The sequence below is a fragment of the Macaca mulatta genome, chromosome 17, assembly GCF_049350105.2.
Source record: "Macaca mulatta isolate MMU2019108-1 chromosome 17, T2T-MMU8v2.0, whole genome shotgun sequence".
In the NCBI taxonomy this organism is placed as follows: domain Eukaryota; kingdom Metazoa; phylum Chordata; class Mammalia; order Primates; family Cercopithecidae; genus Macaca; species Macaca mulatta.
In genome coordinates, this window is record NC_133422.1 from 30,868,771 (window position 1) to 30,890,775 (window position 22,005).

Genomic DNA, 22,005 nt, shown 5'->3' on the forward strand with positions numbered 1-22,005 from the left:
ATGAAATCCAAATGTTTGTCAGCTACCATGTTAGAGAACTAAGACTGTTACAGGAAAGAGGTCCCGATCCAGACCCCAAGAGAGGGTTCTTGGATCTCGTGCAAGAAAGAATTCAGGGTGAGTCCACAGTGCAAAGCAAAAGCAAGTTTATTAAGAAAAAGTGGTGAAAGAATAACCACTCCATAGACAGAGTAGGGCATTCCTGAAAATAAGAGGAGGAACGCGTCTGCCCTAGGTACAGTGCTTGTATATATAGGATAAAAAAGATCATGGGGGAGATGTGCTCTGCTACAAGGATTTGTGATAAAGGATTGTCTTAATTGCTCTATGTTGCAGGAACTGATATTATTCTGTTTAAAGCAAAATTAGGAATGCTTTTGTTCTCAAGATATTGGGATATTAGGACACTCCCAAGTCTGGGTCCGTTTAGTAAACATTATCAGTTTGTTCTCTTAACCGTGAACATCTAGAGGCTAGGAATACCTAACTTTCTGGGAATGCAGCCCAGCAGGTCCCAGCCTCATTTTCCTAGCCTTTACTGGAGCCTTTACTGGAGATGGAGTCACTCTGGTTTGAATGCCTCTGACAAGAGTAGTTTAGTAGAGGATGGGGCCAGCGTTGGGCAGCTAGGGTGGATAGGGCCAGAGAAGCAGACAGAGGTCAGATCCTGGAGGGCCTGGTAAACTATAGAGTTAAATATGGTCCTCAAATCTTTGAAGGTTCTGACATAATTAGATTTGGATTTTAGAAAGATGACTTCAGTGGCTGGGTGAAGAAGGGATCAGAGAAGGATGAAAAGGAATAAGGAAACCAGCTAGGATGCTCCTGGGGGTGGGGTATTAATGAGAGTGTGAACTAAGGCAGTACAGATAGTAGAGAAGACAGATTTAGTCACATTAAGGAGGTAGAATTTGACAGGGCTGAGCAACGTATTGGGTGGAAGAGATAACTTTATATTATTTAAATTATTCTCTGCGTTTAAATTTTGGTGAATTTAGTATTCCCAAATAAGTGCAAGTGAGTGCATTTTTAAAAACTCTTAAATGGATTGATTTAAATGACTCTAGAATGATTGAGCTTCCGTGCAGTGTAGTCCCTCAAAGACAAAAAGACACTCATTAAAATGAGATCAGAGGGTTAATCCATTTGCACACGAAAGTACCCATTCATGAAAAGCTATGCTGTGTGAGTCAGAAAATACTGATTTCATTCATTTTATTACCTACATAACTCCTTGAGAGTATGGTGGCTAGTAAAAATATTAGGCGCTGCTAAGCTTTTTGGATTTTTATTTTTGCAGGGCTTAACTTGATACTGATGCATATTATGCAGAGCAATGATTTACATATTATGCTTCATTACAGAATGGCCTTTGGTGGAGGGACTATGTGGCTTGTCAGCCTTAACTCAAGCTCGAGATTCTTTTGAATTTCAGAATTTTTTTGCAGTTTGATAAATTCTTGAAGAAAATTTTAGAAAATAATTTAGTTGCAGCTATTGCTTTTACCCCACTTTCCCCGCAAAAACAAGGGCTAATAAACAGAAGGTTCTGTTTCTATGGCTTCTCTGTGCATTTAATGAGTTTCCATATATGCTTTTTTTATTGGCACAGTTTAAAATCAAGGGAGGTCAAGAATATAATGAATTGTCTCTGGCAAGAGACTTTTCTCCAACCAAAAATAAAGAAATTTTGCTATCGTGGGTTCATCTCCACTTTTGTACACCATGTACTTTGATATATCAAGGACCATTGATGCACAATTCTATAGAAGCTTATGGGAAAGGCTGAATGTGGAAGAAAAGGTAATGTGATTTTGATTTATGGGATTTATTAACATTCATGAGTATACATTATGCATCACAAAAACCCACAGGAAGAAAGGTTGATTATGGGAGGAGGGGTTATCTGTATACTGTGGTTTTCCAAGATAACAGGGTTCTTCTTCAGCCGTTTATTCAAAATCATCACTTTATTCCAAGCAAAATTGTAGAGGGCAGTAGTTACTGTTGTTTGTTTATTTGACTTGGCAGAGGAAAGATATGTTATTGTCTTTTAGATTTTTTTGTTTTATACCTCCTTTGTATTCCTACAAAGCATGTCAGATGTATTTAAAGTTTGTGAGAAATGGTTAGTCTTATTTTTAAATATAGGCTGGATTATGAGGGCTTTTATTATTCCATCTGGAAACTCAGTACTTGCCTCTTTGTCACAAAGGAAAGTAGATGGATATTGGAAATAATGTAGGTTATGTAATGTGGAATCTGAATTATTTTATGCTCTTTGGTGTTTTTCAGTAGTGAGGAGAATTTAATCTTCTAATGAAATACATTTAAGCACTGCAGAAGTAGGCATTTTCATCTACTCTGCTAACTTCAAAGACGCCCATATGCTATTATCTCCTTTCTCATTGACATATACTACCATAATATATATGGAGAATATTTGACATGAGAGCTTTTAAAAAATTTCCAGCAGGATTATTCTGATACTGTGTATCAATTATTATTAGTTTTAACAATTGGGCAAATATGCTAGATAATTAGCCTCAGCTATTCAAATCTTTAAAAGCATTAATTTATTCAAGGTGGTTCATTCATTTTAGAAGCGCAGAATTTGTTATCTAGAAATAAAATGTTTTATCTGTGAACTTTTTATTAATACCAATAAAGGATATTAAATCAATTCAGATTGCTAAGTAAATGACAAAAGTGTTTAGTACTGCTTGAATTAATAATCACTACTATTTTTCTATTTACAATCTCTTTGTGCTCCCAGAAGAGGCTGTTACATATATTTATACAATTGTTGACATGAATCAAAAGCTGAAGATTTTTAAAAACAGTTTGTTCTGGGCAATTTCAAATATATACAACACACAAAAATAGCAATATATCCATCACCCAGCTTTAGTTATCAACCTTTGTCAGTCTTGTTTCGTGTTTCTACTCCTTCCACCCTTTGTTGAGTATGGATGTTGGGATTTGCTGTGAACAAATTTTAGATTATCCTTTTACCTGTTAATGCTACAGTACATATCTATAAAGGATAATTGGTTCCACATACCCCAGTGCCTTCATCACACAGAAATAAAAGAATAAGCCGGGCGCGGTGACTCACACCTATAATCTCAGCACTTTAGGAGGCTTAGGCAGGTAGATTACCTGAGGTCAGGAGTTCGAGACCAGCCTGGCCAATATGGTAAAACCCTGTCTCTACCAAAAATACAAAAAATTAGCCGGGCATGGTTGTGGGTACCTGTAGTCCCAGCTAGTCTTGAGGCTGAGGCAGGTGAATCGCTTGAATCTGGGAGGTGGAGGTTGCAGTGAGCTGAGATCACGCCATTGCACTCCAGCCTGGGCAACAAGAAACAAGAAGCCAAACAAATTCTGGACTTCTGAAATGAATGAACCACCTTGAATAAATTATGCTTTTAAAGATTTGAATAGCTGAGGCTATTTATCTAGCATATTTGCCCAATTATTTGGGCATATTTGTCAATTATTACCGACCCTTTCCCCATTTTCTTTCTCAAAAAAAAGGAAGAAACGAATAATAATTTCTTAATATCATTTAACATTTTCAAATTTTCCTAATTTGAACATATTTTTTCTCTTGATTTATTCAAACAAGTGGACAGTCAAAGCTCATGCACTTTATTTAACTAAGACTTTGTTGATGTGCCTTTCCCCACCATTTTCCTATATAACATTTATCAAATCATTTAATTCCTCTACAGTCTTAGCTAGTACCTTCACACATCTGCTGGGGATGATTATATCTTTGTTCTGCTCACTGGGATGATTTCTAAAGGATAAAGAGAAATAGAGACAGCGCAGGCACAAGAGTTGGACTTTCTGTTTTCTGTTCTGCTCTATTTAATTTTGTTAGTGGAAGTTACTTTCTAAAACCATATTCTACCCAAGTTGGGTCCATCTTATTCATGGAACATTTCTTTCTTTTTTTTTTTTTTTTTATTTGAGATGGAGTCTCACTCTGTCTCCCAGGCTGGAGTGCACTGGCATGATCTCGGCTCACTGCAAGCTCCGCACTCTGAGTTCGAGTGATTCTCCTGCCCTAGCCTCCAGAGTAGCTGGGATTATAGGTGCCTGCCACCGCGCCCGGCTAATTTTTTGTATTTTTAGTAGAGACAGGGTTTCACCGTCTTGGCCAGGCTGGTCTTGAACCCCTGACCTCGTGATCACCTGCCTCGGCCTCCCAGAATGCTGGGATTACAGGCGTGAGCCACCGTGCCTGGCCTATTCATGGAGCATTTCTAGTCACCACTGAAATACAAGAGGTGGTATTGAAAAATGTGTTTGGCATGTTTCTTATGAGACTATAGCAAAGAAAAGTGGTTATAATCTAATGATGCATGATTGGATTCCTCTTTTCTCTGATGAGGTCTGCATGCATTCATAGAGAATATTTTGTCTCATGTTCCAGGATATCAGGAAAATGGGAGTGTAGTTGAGTTACAGTTATCGTAATAATCTTATCATTTCATCTGGAAAAGGAAATAAATTTTGATCTGGTCTTGAGCTAATTTCCTTGTCATTAGTTGTCTTCATTTTGGGACTGGCATTTCTCAAAATTTGTCTAAGAGTCTGAGATATTAACTCTCAATTATTGACCCTTTCCCCATTTTCTTAGTGGTCTTTCCAGTTATATATATCTTAGACCTTTTCATTCTAATCTTTTTTACCTTGTTTTTCATGTTCAACCTTTCACATTTTCCATATCTTTGTCTCTGTGAAGACCGTATTCTATTAATAGATTGCTTTTCATTTATCTTACAGTTTATACATTCCTTCTTCATTTGTAGCTAATCTGATTTATTTGTCCATTGAGATTTTTATTTTATTTTATTTTATTTTATTTTATTTTATGTTTTGAGACAGGGTCTTGCTCTGTTGCCCAGGCTGTAGTGCAGTGGCACAATCTCGGCTCACTGCAACCTCCACCTCCTGGGCTCAAGTAATCCTCCCATCCCAGCCTCCAGAGTAGCTGGTACTACAGGTGGGCTCCACCACTCCTGGCTAATTTTATTATTATTATTTTTTATTTATTTATTTATTTATTTTTGAGACGGAGTCTCGCTCTGTCGCCCAGGCCAGAGTGCAGTGGCCGGATCTCAGCTCACTGCAAGCTCCGCCTCCCGGGTTCACGCCATTCTCCGGCCTCAGCCTCCCGAGTAGCTGGGACTACAGGCGCCCGCCACCTCGCCCGGCTAGTTTTTTGTATTTCTTAATAGAGACGGGGTTTCACCGTGTTAGCCAGGATGGTTTCGATCTCCTGACCTCATGATCCGCCCGTCTCGGCCTCCCAAAGTGCTGGGATTACAGGCTTGAGCCACCGCGCCCGGCCTAATTTTATTATTTGTTGTGTGTGTTTTTGTAGAGATGGGATTTCACCGTGTTGCCCAGGGTGATCTCGAACTCTTGAGCTCAAGTGATCCACTGTGGCCTCCCAATGTGCTATAATTAGAGGTGTGAGCCACCGTGCCCAGCCAGAGATTTTTATTTCAATAATAACATTCTCAACCAGAATAACTTTTAAAGACCTGCTTCGTGATCAGCCCATGGGCATCTTTTTTTTTTTTTTGAGACGGAGGGAGTCTCACTGTATCACCAGGCTGAAGTGCAGTGGCGCAATCTCAGCTTACTGCAACCTCCACCTCCCAGGTTCATGTGATTCTCCTGCCTCAGCCTCCTGAGTAGCTGGGACTACAAGTGCGTACCACCATGCCCAGCTAATTTTTGTATTTTTAGAGATGGGTTTCACCCTGTTGGCCAGGATGGTCTCGATCTCTTGACCTCGTGATCCACTCACCTTGGCCTCCCAAAGTGCTGGGATTACAGGTGTGAGGCCCTGCGCCCAGCCATGTGGCCATCGCCATCTGTAATTGCTGCACCGTTGGCAACTCTATGAACCCTACAGTTTTGGAGAGAGAGAGTCATTCTGCTATTTTCCTTTTTTTTTTAAATTGTTGTAAAATATATATAACATAAAGTGTATCATTTTAACTATTTGTAAGTGTTCAACTCAGTGTCATTAGGTATATTCACAATCTTGTGCAACCATCACCACTATCAATTTTTTCATCATCCCAAACAGAAATTCTGTATCCATTACACAATCACTCCCTGTTACCCTTCCCCCAGGATCTGCTGTGTTTTTAAGATGGCTATCCTGGAAGGCAGCAGTTAATCCATCTCAGATTCAGAACAGTAGCAGCCAGGGGCATCCTCTGAACCACTGCTCTTTCCAGTTACTATTTCATTGTTTCTACTGAGCATTTTTCACATGCCTGCCACTGTAACTGACTGGAGGAATATAGTGGTGAGTAGGATGACACAGACCATGCCCTCCCACTGTGTATGGAGCCAAGAACAATATTTAAATCTATATTATTCCTCTAATGGTATCATCCCGATTTCTCCTACAGGGTGGTATTGATGAACACTCTCATATTGTTGAATTGCTTAGGCTGCCAGTTCCAGGGTGGTACTCATGTTTCTCTTGCCTGTGAGGGACTCTGGCTGAAGAGCAGATGGCATGGCTGAGGCTGATGCTGATAACCAGGGCCCTGTTCAGCCTCCCTGATCTTCTGGTGCATTGCTGTTCCTGCTGCTTCCTTGTGGGTTCCTCCTCACCACTGCTTGGACAATGTTCATTTTTCTCTTTAATTTCCCTTTCTTTTTTTTCCCCCTGTATTTATATGACCTTTTAAAAGCACTTCCTGTATGCTAAATACTGTATGTGATAAAAATGAAAGTATTGTAGGTACTTTAAAAAAAATCAAAGATAAAGATGTTTGAATTTTTATTCAAATAAGGAATTATTGATTATTCAAGGAATTTCTTGTATTCCTTACAAGAAGGACTTGCTAACTAACATTGATTAATGTGATGTGTCCTAACACAGGCCTTTGCAAGGTACAATGGGATTCTGGAGCTTAGTTTTGCCTGAGGAATTGCAAAGGCTTCATAGGGAAAGTGGATATGTGTGTAACTCTGGGGAGAGACAGAGGGAGTCAGGGAAGTATAAAACCCACAGCTATGCAAGGACAGGAAGTCGTGCTTAAGCATTAGTCAGTAAGAGTTAAATTACCATGAAAACAAAAGCAAGTCTACAATGCAAGGGCACTATCTGCAGACACAAAATAGTGCTGTTTGTAAGAAAACTACTCAGAATGACCTTGTGGCTCATCTTTTCCTTCCCTCTCTGAAGGGTCTTACTACTGACTGTCTAAGACAACCATTTCCAGGTATATTGTTTGTAATTTCTCACCTGGTATATATGGGTCCCATTAACCTCATGTTGAGACTTCATTTTATAGATTTTTAAAACGCTGAAAATGTCACTTGACTGTGATTTTAAAAATTCTAAATTGTGAAGGTTTTCACAGCCTTTGGATTAAGAGAAATGACCCAACTGATAAAAACTCCAAGGGGAGATGGCTAGAATAAAGAATACACCTTGCTGATGCAAATGACTGCAAATAACCGGAATGGCGGTGTTTTTTTAAAGCAAGAGTGCCATTAGAAACCCAAGGTGTGGAAATGTAAAATAGCCACACCTCTTCTCTGGCCGCTGACTGCTGAGTTGCTACAGCTGTGAGGAAAAAAAATCCAGGTGTATGATTCAGCAGTTATTTGGATCTGTTGTACCAAGGTCATTAACGTGAGAACTGAGCTTCTTGGCAAGAGGGGACCAGAGGCTGGACAATACTGGACAACACCCAGCTTGAGTCCCCGATTCTTGAAACCCCTGGCCAGCCACCTCAATTCACTTGCAATTTCCACACAGTAGCATCTGTCTATCACGGAGGAACCCTGGATACAAAAGATACACAGTGCATTGTGGAAGATTGGGTTTAGTTTATTTACTATATGTGGTTAGAATGCATTTGCTGGGAACCTCTCAGTTTGTTTTTATTACAAGTAACTAAAGAAATCTGATAATCATAGAGAAATCAACTTTTAAAAAATCTTTCAGCTATGTTTTCTAAGAATCTCTGCAACGTTTTCTGCATTTGAAGCGTTTTTGTTTTTTTTTTCTCTCTCTTTAAACAAATGACTATAAAAACTACATCCTGTTGCTCAAAGTTTTTCTCTTAGTTTGCAGATCGCCGGGGGCTGCCTTCCTTCTGTTTGTATTGCTGTTGCAGGGTGTGATCTGTAGAAAAGTATTCCCTGGAAATTCAGGGTCTTCGAAACACAGTGGGCTTCACTTCTCCCAGCCCCTACCCCAAGTTACTTCAGTGGTGGCAAAAATAACAATTGTCCCCTGGGAAATGAAGCTCATTGCTATGGTAACTAATGAAGGTTGCATCATTCTAGGGCACATTTTTAAAAGCCTGATTTCAACATGGGTAGACGCCCCGTCTTATTTTATTCAGTAGCTTAGCAACCTGTGGTATACTGTTTGTTGCCACCCCCAGCCTTCCCTTTTCTCTCAGAAAAATGACCTATATAGATAGTATTTTATTGTAGGCACGTTTTCACTGTGAATATAGTTCAGCTCTTAGGTGTGCTTATGATGACCTTATTTTCTGGACAAAAATTCAGGACACATTTTGTGTCTGTAAGGTAAAGAAGGATTATTTCTCTCTGCTGGCGTTTTTCTCTTGACTACCCCTTAACTCTCGGTGTTTGTCTTTGTTGTTGGCCTTCTTTTCTTATTCTCTGGTAGCTACTCCCTATATGCTGATGTCTCCCAAATCTTAATTTTCAGCCCGGGTCTTACCCCTGAACTTCATGTAAACCGTTTTCTCTGCAACAGCCCTAACTGGATTTTCCCCACACTCAGTGTATTCAAGATGAACTCAACATTGACTTCCACAAAAATCACTTGTTAATGAATGATACCACCATTCATATGACACCCCACATCCAGCCAGCCCCCAATTCCTGATGCTTCTACTTCCTGACTGCTCTAAAATCTGTCATCCTCTCTCTTTTAGGCCTTCATCGTTTTTTACTTGGTTTGCGCCTGCATCCTCCAAACTGGTTACTTCAGGGTAATCCCGCCTTTTCTAGGCTGCCCCCAAACAAAGAAAAACAAGCGTCGGTGGCCTTCTGCCTGTTCTTTGTCCAGGCCGGATTCTCACCACTCCCGCTCACCTTGCCTACCTGGGCGGCAGAGGCAATGCTCCTGCAGAACGTGCTCCTACACCCTCTCCACTTTCCTCTGCCAAATGCCTTTTCACCCTGCATTTCAGGCGCCATCACCTCTGAGAAGCTTTGTCTAGCCCTGCCTGAGCCCGGGCTCTGTAGTCAGAGTTAGATGCCCTCACGTGCTCCTATTACAGCATGGGCATCTCCATACCTTAGCTCTTATCTTGCTGTGTTGTAATGTTCTATGACCTGTCTCCCCCTGTGGACCGTGAGCTTCCTGACAATAGAGGTGGCATTTGTTTTTCTTTGTGGTTTCAGTGTGTTTCACATACTAGTACCTAGTAGGTGTTTGATAATGTTGGTCGAGTAAATTAATGAATCAACAAGTCAATGAATGAATGTATGTAAGTGCACTTGTGGGGCAGTAGGGGAGAATTCCTAACTTCTAGATTTTCATAGTCTTGGAAAATCCAAGTTGTTCCAGAAGCTGTTTTTCATTATCTGCATCACTATAAGCAGACTCCTAAAGATTGCTAGAATATAGCACAAAGGATATGTCTTTGCGGGCTAGGATGGTTAGGGGCATGAACCTGGTGTGGTGCTTCATCATATCCAGTTGGCCCTTCTTATCTGTGGGTTCTGCATCCATGGATTCAACCAAACTTGGATGGAAAATATTTGGGGGAAATGGGGAGGAAGGTTGGTTGTATCTGCACTGAATATGTATAGACTTTTTTTCCTTGTCATTATTTCCTCAACAATACAGTATAACAACTGTTTACATAGCATTTACGTAGTGCTAGGTAATATAAGTAATTTAGAGATTAAAGCCTACGAGAGGATGTATGTAGGTCATATGCAAATACTGTGCCATTTTGTATTAGAGACTTGAGCATACAAAATCTGGGGGAGATCCTGGAACCAGTCCCCCATGGATATAGTCATGTGTCTCTTAACAGTGGGGATACATTCTGAGACATACGCCATTAGGCAATTCAGTCATTATGTGATTGCCATAGCATGTACTAACACAAAACTATATGGTGTAGCCTACTACATACCTAGGCTGTATGATACATATAGCCTTTTACTCCCAGGCGACAGATTTGTATATCATGTAACTATACTGAATAATGTAGGCAACTGTAACACAAATGGTAAGTATGTGTGTATCTAAACATAGAAAGCATATGGTAAAAATATGGTATTAGAATCTTAGGGGGACCAGGTTCAGTGGCTCATGCCCGTAATCCCAGCGCTTTGGGAGGCCAAGGCGGGAGGATCACTTGAGGCCAGGAGTTCCATACCAGCTTGGGAAACATAGTGAGACCTCCGTCTCTATAAAATTGTTTTAAAAATTAGCCATTTATGGTGGTGAGCATCTGTAGTTTAGCTACTTGGGATGCTGAGGTGGGAAGACCACTATTTGAGTTCAGTAGTTCAAGGTGACAGTGAGCTATGATCACATCACTGCCTTCCTGCCTGGGCAACAAAGCGAGACCCTGTCCCTATTAAAAAAAAAAAAATTTATGGGACCACCATTTTATATGTGGTCCAATGTTGACTGAAACATTGTTATGTAGCCCGTGACTATATATGTATATGCATGTATACACACGCGCACACACACACACACACGTGTCAGTTTAGCAACTGTGTCTGATAAAACTCTACTGCCAGCTTATGTGTGTCAGCACAGTTTAAAACAATAAAATACAAACTAAAAAATTGGGATCTCAAAAAGGGAATCAAAAACATATGATTCCCTGCTTAGTTGAACATGTGAGTCCCCCTCTGCGTGATCAGACTGGCTACTGTGCTGAGTGCTGTCCCTGAGGTCACACTTGTCTTAGTTAAGGTTGTAACTGAGGCAGGCACTGAATTTAGTCTGAGAGAGTTGGGGTGAGACGGGAGGCATGTGGGAATTCCCTGCCCATCAGTATTTCTTTAGGAAATAAAAGCTGGAGCTGTACAATTAAGGATTCATGGTTCTCTCCCATCATCTTACCCAGCACAATGTATAGACTTCTCAGTATCAACCTAGCTTCCTTGCTGCCATTTTGCACTACATGTCTGTCTAGGTGCAAATCAGAGGACTTCCTGACAGTGGACAAGTAGGTTGGGGTGGCCATGGCCGTAGGGAGAGATTTTTGATTGATTCTTTTAATCTTTCACAAACAGTGAGCACCAGTTTTGGATCTGATATAGTGCTTGGCCTTGGGGCAGATATTAAGTATGGTAAAATGTGGCTCCTTCTCTGCTTGCATTTATAGCCCAGTCAAGGAGCAAACCAGCACTGATCCTAGTAGAACTTTGATAAACACCACAATTTATCTAACATCTGCTTTAACCTTAAAGAAGCAATTTTGGGGTGAGGGGAGGGAATTTAGAGGATGGGTCAATAAGTACAGCAGACTACCATGGCACACATATACCTATGTAACAAACCTGCACGTTCTGCACATGTATCCCGGAACTTAAAGTAAAATAAAAATAAAATAAAAATAAAAGCAGTTTTGTTTTAGGTCTCAGCAATAGGGCTGATATTTAAAAGTAATTTTAACATGTTGAAATGTGATCAGCTATATCCAACATAGAATGAAATTATGCTGTTTTTAAATAGCTCAGGCCAGGCATAGTGGCTCACGCCTGTAATCTCAGCACTTTGGGAGGCCAAGGCAGGTGGATTGCTTGAGGTCAGAGGTTCAAGACCAGTCTGGCCACTATGGTGAAACCCTGTCTCTACTAAAAATACAAAAATTACCTGGGTGTGGTGGCATGCACCTGTAATCCCAGCTACTCGGGAGGCTGAGGCAGGAGAATCACTTGAACCTGGGAGATGGAGGTTACAGTGATCCAATGTCATGCCATTGCACTCCAACCTGGGCAGCAGAGTGAGACTTGGTCTCAAAAAATAACAAATAAAAATAAATAGCCCAGTTGCTGAACTACTTGAGACCCACTATGGGCTACCTCATCTTGGTATTTTTTAGATGAGCATTGTCTGTCTCCCAGTGTTGGTTTGTGCCTTGTGCTGGGAGCTTGGGAGAGAGGAAGAGGCAGGGAGAGAAGAAAACAGCACGTGCAAGATGGACTGTGCAATGCATTTGGCCCTGTCCTGTTCCTGCGAACTCAGGGGCTTTGTGTGGGGGAGGTGAAAGGACACTTTACCTGCGTTTCAGCGGTCGGACATTCTTCCCCTCCAATACCCTGACCTCTGCTGGCTTAATATGACTCTTAATCACAGTTGTCATTTTCTGAAAATTTTCTTCAGGGAAAAATGTTTTTTGTGTTGCTCTTAAAATATAATTTTCAGAAAAATTAAAACTTACTTCTAAGGCTTTGTATAGTAAAATTTACATTTATTTAGGAAATTCCTAACCATCCAAATAGCACTTTTGATCTCTAAGATGCAGAACCTTTTTTTTCTTTTTAAAACTGCTCTTGTACCTGAAGAGATAAGAGAACAGATATTTTTATATACTGTACTTTTATTTTTAGGTGTAAAGAGTTGATGTAAGGAGGGCAGTACGTTTAGTGAAGAGAGCTCTATTTAATAGGGTATTGTAAAGATTAAATATATATGTAAAGTGTTTTGGGGGCTGTAATTTCTTTGGAAATGTTTGTTATTAGAAACACAAATGGTTTCTGTTTGCTGATCTTGCACCTTGTAACTTTGCTTAATTTATTTAATTAGCTTTAGTCGTTTTTTTCTTGAGTGGATTATTTAGGATTTTCTGTAAGTAGAATTATGTCATCTTCCAATAAAATAGTTTTACATCTCCCTTTCCAGTGCGGATGCCTTTTATTTCTTTTATTTGCCTAATTACTCTGACTGGGACTTCCAATAATGTTGAATAACAGTGATGAAATTGAGCATCCTTATTTCTGATTTTAGGGAGTATGTTTTCACTTTTTATTGAGTATGATGTTAAGTGTGGATTTTTCATGAATATCCTTTATTAGGTTAAGGAAATTTTCTTCTATTCCCAGTATGCTATGTTTTTTTTTTCACGAAAGATTGTTGAATTTTGTCAAAGGCATTTTCTGTGTCTATTGACGGGGGGGGTGTGTGTGTGTGTGTGCGCGCGCGTGCGCGCGTTCATTCTATTAATGTGCCATATCACATTAATTGATTTTCTTATATTGAACTACCCTTGCATTTCTGGGATAAATGACACTCGGTCATGGTATATAATCCTTTTAATGTGCTGTTGAACTTGGCTTACTAGTATTTTGTTGTGGAATTTTGAATCTCTCTTCATGAAGATTTAAGTCTGTAGTTTTCTTGTGTTATCTTTGTCCAGCTTTCATAGAATGTGTTTTAAAGTATTTTCTCTTCTTCTATTTTTCTGAAGTTTGAATAGGATTGTTGTTCATTCTCCTTTAAGTGTTTGATTGACCTCACCAGTGAAGCTGTCTGGCTTTGCACTTTTCTTTGTTGAGAAGTTTTTGATTATTGATTCAATCTCTACTTGTAATAGATTTGTTGAGATTATCCATTTCTTCTTGAGTCAGTACTGGTAAATTGTATGTTTCTAGGAATTTGTTTATTTAATCTAGATTATCTAATTGGCTAGCATATGAAATTTTCTCGTATAATCCTTTAAATTTCTGTTCTGCTAAAGGTTTGTTACTTTTGCTGATCTTTTCAAGGAACTGACTTTTTGTTTCATTGATTCTCTATCTTTCTCTATCTTTTTTTTTTTTTTTCTGCTCTAATCTTTGTTATTTCCTTCCTTTGCTGACTTTCGGTTTAGTTTGCTTTTCCTTAAGGTATAAAATTAGGTTATTGATTTGTGATCTTCTTTTTTAATATAGGCATTTATAGCTATACATTTCTTCCTGAGTACTGCTTTCACAGCCCCTAATACATTTTAATGTGTTGTGCTTTTGTTTTCATTCATCTGTAAGTATTTTCTAATTTTCTTAGTAACTTCTTCCCCAGTTTTTTTTTGTTCCTGATTTTAGCCTCATTCCCTTATAGTTGGGGAAGATCCTTTGTATGATTTCAATCTTAAAATTTATTAAGGATTGTTTTACAGCCTAACAGCTGATCAATCCTAGAGAATGTTCCATGTGTACTTCAGAAAAACATGTATGTTCTGTTGTTGTTGGTTGGAGTGTTGTTTATATATCATTAGATCTAGTTGGTTTGTAGTGTTGTTCAAGTCTTCTGTTTCCTTATATGTGTGGATGTTCTTTTATTGCAAGTGAAAGACTTCAATTATTGTGGAACTCTCTATTTCTCCCTTCAATTCTGTCAGTGCTTTTTTTTTTTTTTATTTTATTTTTTTGTTGAGATGGAGTCTGGCTGTCACCCAGGCTGGAGTGCAGTGGCGCAATCTAGGCTTTGCCTCCTGGGTTCACGCCATTCTCCTGCCTCAGCCTCCCAAGCAGCTGGGACTACAGGTGCCTGCCATCAAGCCCGCCTAAAGTTTTTCTATTTTTAGTAGAGACGGGGTTTCACTGTGTTAGCCAGGATGGTCTCGGTCTCCTGACCTTGTGATCCACCCGCCTCAGCCTCCCAAAGTGCTGGGATTACAGGCGTGAGCCGCCGTGCCCGGTTACTTTTCATATATTAATATTTTGGGGGCTCTATTCTTTGGAGTATATGTATTTGTAATTATTATTTTTTTGATGAATTGACCCCTGTGTCAAAACATAGTGTCCTTGTCTCTTGTAATAAACTTTGACTCAAAACCCATTTTATCTGTTATTAGTATACCCACCTAGCTCTCTTTTGGTTACTATTTGAATGGAATGTCTTTTTTATTGTTTCGTTTTCAACCTATTTGTGTCTTTGGGTTTAAAGTGAGTCTCATTTAAGTAGCAAAAGGTTAGACCGTATTTTTTTAAAATCCATTCTGCCAGTCTCTGTTTTTCAATTTGTGAGTTTAATCCATTTATATTGAAAGTGATTACTGATAAGGAAAGACTTCTGCCATTTTGCTATTTATTTTTTTGTATTAAATCTCTTTGTTTTTTGTTTCTCAATTTCTCCACTATTGCCTTCTTTTACGTTTGAATTTCTCCACTATTCTTTTACGTTTGAATTTCTCCACTATTGCCTTCTTTTTTTTTTCTCATGTACCATTTTGATTCCCTTATTTTTCTCTTCTGTATGCCTAAATTTATATAATCTAGTTTGAATTGATATCAATTCATTTTTACTAGTGTACATTAAATCTGCTCCTAGTTAGCTCTGTTCCCACCCCTTTTGTTGCCCGTTTACATAGATAGACTTAAAATTCTTGTTCTATGCATATGTCTTTTAATCCATTTAGGAAACAGAAAGAGGAGTTATAAACAAAATATACAGTGATACTTGCTTTTATATTTACTTGTGTAGTGACCTTTACCAGTAATCTTTAATTCTTGTATGGCTTCAGGTTACCATCTAGTGTCCTGTCGTTTCAGCCTGAAAAACTCCTTTTAACATTTCTTGTAAGGAAAATCTACTAGTAATGAATTTCATTCACTTTTGTTTATCTGAGAATGTCTTAATTTTCCCTGCATTTGGAAGGATAGTGCAGCTAGATAGAGAATTCATCTGTCATTCCATATTGCATATGTTGGTACACTTGATGATGGCCCATAGGTCTCTTATGCTCTGTTTGTTAATCTTTTTTCTTTTTACTTTCTCCTCCTCAGACTGGGAAATTTCAATTGTCCCATCTTCGGGTTTGCTGGCTCTTCTGACTCTCAAACCTGCTGTTGAACCTCATTATGGAATTTTTCATTTCAGCTATTGTACTTTTCAGTTCCAGAATTTCGCTTTTATTCTGTTTTGAAATTTCTATCTCTTTATTGATATTCCCCATTCTTTCATACAAACCTTGCTCTAATTTCCTTTGTTCTTTATCTATTTAAAACTGTTAAAGTCTTGGTATAATAAGCCTGTTTTAGTTTCTTCATGGATGGTTTCTGTCAATTTCTTTTTTTTTCTGTGAATTTCTGTCAATTTTCTTTAAAATTTTGTCAGTTTATTTGTTTTTCTTTTCCTTTTTCTTTGTATACTTTGCAACTTTTGTTAAGAACTGGACATTTTGAATATTATAATGCAGTAATTCTGGAAGTCATATAATTCTCCTTCTCCAGAGGTTGCTGTTCTTACTTGCTGAGTGCTGTAATTATCCATTTGTTTAGTGACTTTTCCAAACTATTTTGGCAAAGACTATATTCTTTGTTGTATGTGATCACTGAGGTCTCTGTTCTGTTATGTCTGTCAGCCAGTGATTTCCTTAAATGCCTGCATCCGACAAGGATAAAAAAGTTTCTGTCTCTAATTTCTTTTGAAATTAGAGAAAATGTTCTTTATTATATCTGTAGTTGGTTTAGTCTTTTTCCTACTACTTATTTATTTATTTATTTTTAAATTAATTTGTTGTTTTTGAGACAGAGTCTTGCTCTGTCACCCAGGCTGGAATGTAATAGCTCCATCTCAGCTCAGTGCAACCTCCGCCTCCCAGGTTCAAGTGATTCTCCTGCCTTAACCTCCCGAGTAGCTGGGATTATAGGCATCCACCACCACATCCTGCTAATTTTTGTTATTTTTAGTAGAGATGGGGTTTTGTCATGTTGGCCAGGCTGGTTTCGAACTCCTGACCTGAGGTGATCCGCCCACCTTGGCCTCCCAAGGTGCTGGGATTACAGGCATGAGCCACTGCGCCCGGCCTACTTATTTATAGAAGACCTCCTGATTAGCTGGAGTGGCGCAGGTGGCAGATATCCAATATAATTTGAAACTCGGTCCAGTGTCTTTAGGAAGTATCCAGCTCTCTCTGAGATAAAAGTGCTCAGTTTCTCACTCTGCTTTTAACCCTGGGATGGCTTAAGAGTGTGGGGTGAGATGTGTGACCTATGATCCCCTGGCAGTGGGACACTGACTTTTTCCAACTGTTTGATGTTCACTATTTCCTCTGGTCTCTGGAATAATACCTTTCAACCTCCTACTTGTGTTTGCCTTGCTGGCATATGCTGATGATGCTACGGCTAGTGCAATTCATGGTCAGGCCTTTCTGTTTAGTCTGAACCTCATGATACTTCCCAGCTAGTTGAGTCTTTGGCACCTGCTGTCTGACTTCTCCTAGGTGTCTGCCTTGTCTCTCTACAGCTGCTGGCCTGGAACTTCATGCGCAGCCTTTGGTGCAGTATCACTGTGTTCCACAGCAAGCCCCACGGACAACACTAGCTCAGAAAATCTGCCTCAGAGCTTATAATTACTTGAGCATATTTGGAAAAACTCCCTTGAGACAATGGCTTGCTTGGCTTACAAGACCATGGACTGTATAATCCTCTTCATGTCAGAGACTGCATATTTTTTCATTTGATCTCTTTGTAGTCCCTTCACTAATAAAACCAAATAGTTCCCCAGTCAGATGAATGCTTCCAGCTGTCAAGGGCAAAGGTCAGATGCTTGGAAAGGCAAAACAACAAGAATGAAAATAATAATTTCCAAACACTATCATGATTACACACGTGTGGCATGATATTTAAAGAGTTATATGTAATTCTAAATTTGTAGAAGCCTCAAGTTTAAGGAATATAGAATCTTTAGACAGGTATATATGGTGTTCATTTATATGTATTTATGGTTAAGATACATATGTATGTTAAGATATTCTCTCTCTCTCTTATTTTTTTTAAGATGGAGTTTCTCTCTGTCACCCAGGCTGGAGTCCAGTGGTGTGATCTTGACTCACTGCAACCTCCACCTCCCAGGTTCAAGTGATTCTCCTGCCTCAGCCTCCCGAGTAGCTGGGATTACAGGCACACACCACTACTACCAGCTAATTTTTTTATTTTCAGTAGAGACAAGGTTTCACCATGTTGGCCAGGCTAGTCTCGAACTCCTGACCTCAAGTGATCCTCCTGCCTCGGCCTCTCAAAGTGCTGGGACAGGCGTGAGCCACCGCGCCTGGCCTCTCTCTATATATAATGTTAAGAGGTTTATTTTCTATGTATCAGCATTTTCCCATGGCTAAGAATAATGTGATTTCATGCACATATTTTCTTCTGTTGTAGGACAGTTCGTGTTTGGTTAAAGAGAGACAGTGGACAGTATTGGCCAAGCATATACCATGCAATGCCTTGTAAGTATCCAAATCTCTGTCTTGAAAAACCAGACATATATCCTAACTCTCCTTCCTTCCCAGATTGCCTTCTCTGTGTTTTCTTCTTAAGTGGAGAAGACTGAGGTTGGGATTCTCATTATAATGAAAAGTACCATATTAAATCATTTTAGATTTTCTAAGGCTTTCACTATGTAAAGTAAGAAAATTGTTCTGAAATTGACTCTATATTCATAGCTTCTGAATAAGATTAATGGAAGAAGGACTACAGCACATAGGCTTTCTGATTACAGCAGTCTCCCTTTCTTTTCCAACTTTTTGTTCAGCTATTTTATGAAGTATGTCCTTAGGCAATTCAGAATTTTGTCCAGTGATTACATTTGTGAAGTAAATTTGTCCTTGCCTTATTGTTATATCATTTATTCAAATTCAAGACATTCAGCATTGAGCATTCAGTTCTCAAAAGGATTTGCTTAGGATTGAAACATTCTAATTAGAAGTTGATTTCATTTCCCCAAGATCATATCTGAGAATTATGTCCTTGCACTGATAAATAATGAATCTTCCAAGTACACTTTTAAAAGAAAAGATACGTGTGATTCTTAGATTATTCCACTGGCAGAAGTTCCCCCACAGCTGAAGAAGAGCTGGCCCCCCAAAATAGGAATTTTCTTTTCAATCTAGTCTTTTGTCTTTAAAATTAGTGAAGTTTGGGCATCCTATCCCATGTTTATTTTAGTGTAAAATAATTATTTAAATTTAATATTACTTGTATTAAACATTTCCCTTACTTCCCTCCCTTCAAACCTTAATTAAAATTGACATTGTAGAAAAATCCCCCAGGTTTGTTGTTTGGACTCCTATACCTTCTGGCTTGCTGCAGTGTACACCTCATCTCTTGATATAAGTATCCCAGTTTCAGAAGCACATGCTGAAATAAATTCATGCTAAATTGTAGATTTGCTTAAAATTCTGCTTCTGGCAAAAGGATACTGTAATAACTCAAACAACAATTTTGCTTGTTATAAACAAATGACTATTAATGATATAATAATTTTAAATGATTTTCAAATTATCTTTGAGGCTTTGCATGTCTTTAGAATTTTGTAGTAAATAGATGATAACAACCAAGCTGAACAAAGTATTCAACCCTTTTGTGGGTAGAAAAAACTTCTTGTGATTCTGAATACTATATCCTTCCTTTACCTGTTTTGCTTCTAGAAGATATTGTTGTACATTACGGGATCAAGCTGAACTTTCTTTTTAAGCCATGGCAGTGATGAGGGTTTAGATAAATGGAAAAGTAGAGAATTCTGTAGGATTTTTTTCTTGTTGTTTGTTTGTTTGTTTTTGAGATGTAGTCTCCCTCTGTTGCCTAGGCTGGAGTGCAGTAGTGAGATCTTGGCTCACTGCAAACTCCGCCTCCCGGTTCAAATGATTCTCCTCCCTCAGCCTCCCAGGTAGCTGAGACTACTGGCACATCCCAGCTAATTTTTGTATTTTTAGTAGAGATGGGGTTTCACCATGTTGGCCAGGCTGGTCTCGAACTCCTAACCTCAGGTAATCCACCTGCCTTGGCCTCCCAAAGTGCTGGGATTACAGGCGTGAGCCACCGCGCCTAGCCTTTTTTCCTATTTTTTAAATGATATAACCAGTCTTTTTTCTGGTCTTGCTTCTTCATCAAACCTGCCACAGTATCTAACTGTAAGAGATAAGGGAGGGCTGTATGTAATCCAGCAAGTTGAAGTTGGCCTCAGAGATCAATAGCTCACATGACTCTGCAAATAGGAAAGGCTGACCTGGGCACAATGATGGGGATTTGGGGATGGCAAGCAAGGAATCTTCTTGAGATAAGCATTAATAGGAGCTTCATGAAGGCACAGGATCCTAAGCAATTGCTAACTCATTCTCTTCCCCCTATACAAATATATACACATTTTGGTGTCGTCCTGTAATGCTTTCTTTATTTGGATATCAGTGAGATACAGAGAAGCTTTTAGTTGCGTTTTCATCATTTATTAAGCTATATGCAAGAATGACTAAAGGTCACTATAGCTCTTACACCTGGCATAGGTGCTCAGTAAATACTTATTGAAGGATTTGGTCTGATAATAAAGATGTGTTTCCCTGAGAGGATTATCATCCAGTTTCCTTACGATTAAACATGAACTTTGAGAAAGAGGACCTTGTGATTATTTGTATACTTTGCCTTTGGTGTTCTACTAAATGAGTTAAGAAGGGATTACTTTGCTATTCAAAGTATGATCTGTGGGCCAGTAGCATCAGCATCACCTGAGAACTTATTAGAAATGCAGTCTTGGGTTCTATCCCAGAGCTACTCAATCAAAATTTGCATTTAACAAAATCCCTAGATAGGCTGGGCGGGTTAGATCATGTCCGTAATCCCAGTGTTTTGGGAGGCCAAGGCAGGAGGATTTTTTGAGGCCAGGAGTTCAAGACCAGCCTGGACCATATAGCAAGATGCCACCTCTCTCTCTTCCTGTCTCCAAAAAAAACCAAACAAACCCAAACCCTAGATAATTTGAATATACTTTAAGGTTTGAAAACATTGTCTTGTGACATTATAGCAAACATGTTGATGATCTATGTACATGTTTATATGAACACATGTAAAGCCACACATATATAGTGTTGATTGGTAACTATATGGATGTAAGCATACATGCTAGTCAATCAAATGTTTACTGTGCATCTACTGGGTACAGGCCACAAATCTAGATGCCAGGGATTTGCAGACAAACAAGATGTATATGGTCAAGATGATTTCAGTAATCTTTTGAATGGATTGAAAAGATTACTGCTGTGTAGAGGTGAAAAAGAAACTTATCTTCATCACAATTGGTTAGAAACTGGCTTTGGTGTTTCTAGGAATCTTATGCATTCAGATGACATAGTAATTGACCTGGGCAAAAATTTAAGATTTGTTTAACTTGAGAGAGGCAGAATCTTATTGCATAAGGAAATAAGCTACATTTCAATCAGTTAGAGAACATGAAGTAGATTTGAGTTTCCAAGGAATTGTTTTGTAGTCCTTCCTATTGAAAGCTGTTTTGTTAAGAGGTTACTCAGTATTATTTGTAAATAATGGTTATGTGATACTGGTTTCAGAATAGGTGAAAATGCACAATATATTCAGAGGCTATAAAATAAATATCACAAAGCAAATATTACCGTATTTTGTGTTTATTCTACTACATAATAAGTAGCATTCCAAGTATACAAGAATTTATTCTTGTGCATGTATTAAAATGACTTATTTGTTAATTTTGTCCATTAAAATACCTTTTTTTTTTTTTTCTCCCTGAGACGGAGTCTCTCTCGGTCGCCAGGCTGGAGTGCAGTGGTGCATTCCTGGCTCACTGCAACCTCTGGCGCCCTGGTTCAAGTGATTCTCCTGCCTCAGTCTCCCGAGTAGCTAGGATTACAGGCATATGCCACTACGTCCAGCTAATTTTTGTATTTTTAGTAGAGCCAGGGTTTCACCATGTTGGCCAGGATGGTCTCGATCTCCTGACCTCGTGATCCGCCCGCTTCAGCCTCCCAAAGTGCTGGGATTACAGGCGTGAGCCACTGTGCCCGGCCTAAAATACCTTTTAAATACAGTGTCGTGATCCAGGTAAGAGAGTAAATGCATTATAGCTTTGAGAAGAATTTGAAGTTTAATGAAAGGAAGGAAGTGGGAGGGCATTGCATGAGAAAGAATAAATAGTGAAGGCCAAGTTTGATGACAGGAAACCAACTTGAAAGGCAGTGTGATGAGGCTGAGTGATCTTGGGGGAGTTGCAGACAA

The 22,005-nt window shown here is 39.0% G+C and overlaps 1 protein-coding gene across 4 annotated transcripts in view; it reads left to right on the plus strand.

Moving 5' to 3' along the window:
* The window catches only part of WDFY2 (WD repeat and FYVE domain containing 2), a 176,997-nt gene that overhangs the window by 55,751 nt on the left and 99,241 nt on the right, over window positions 1-22,005 (plus strand). For all 4 annotated transcript variants that reach the window (XM_077973835.1, XM_028837568.2, XM_077973834.1 and 1 more), the window contains exon 2: window positions 18,148-18,215. In XM_077973835.1, the coding sequence (XP_077829961.1) occupies window positions 18,209-18,215 (7 nt within the window). In that variant the 5' untranslated portion in view covers window positions 18,148-18,208. The remainder of the gene's footprint in view (window positions 1-18,147; window positions 18,216-22,005) is intronic.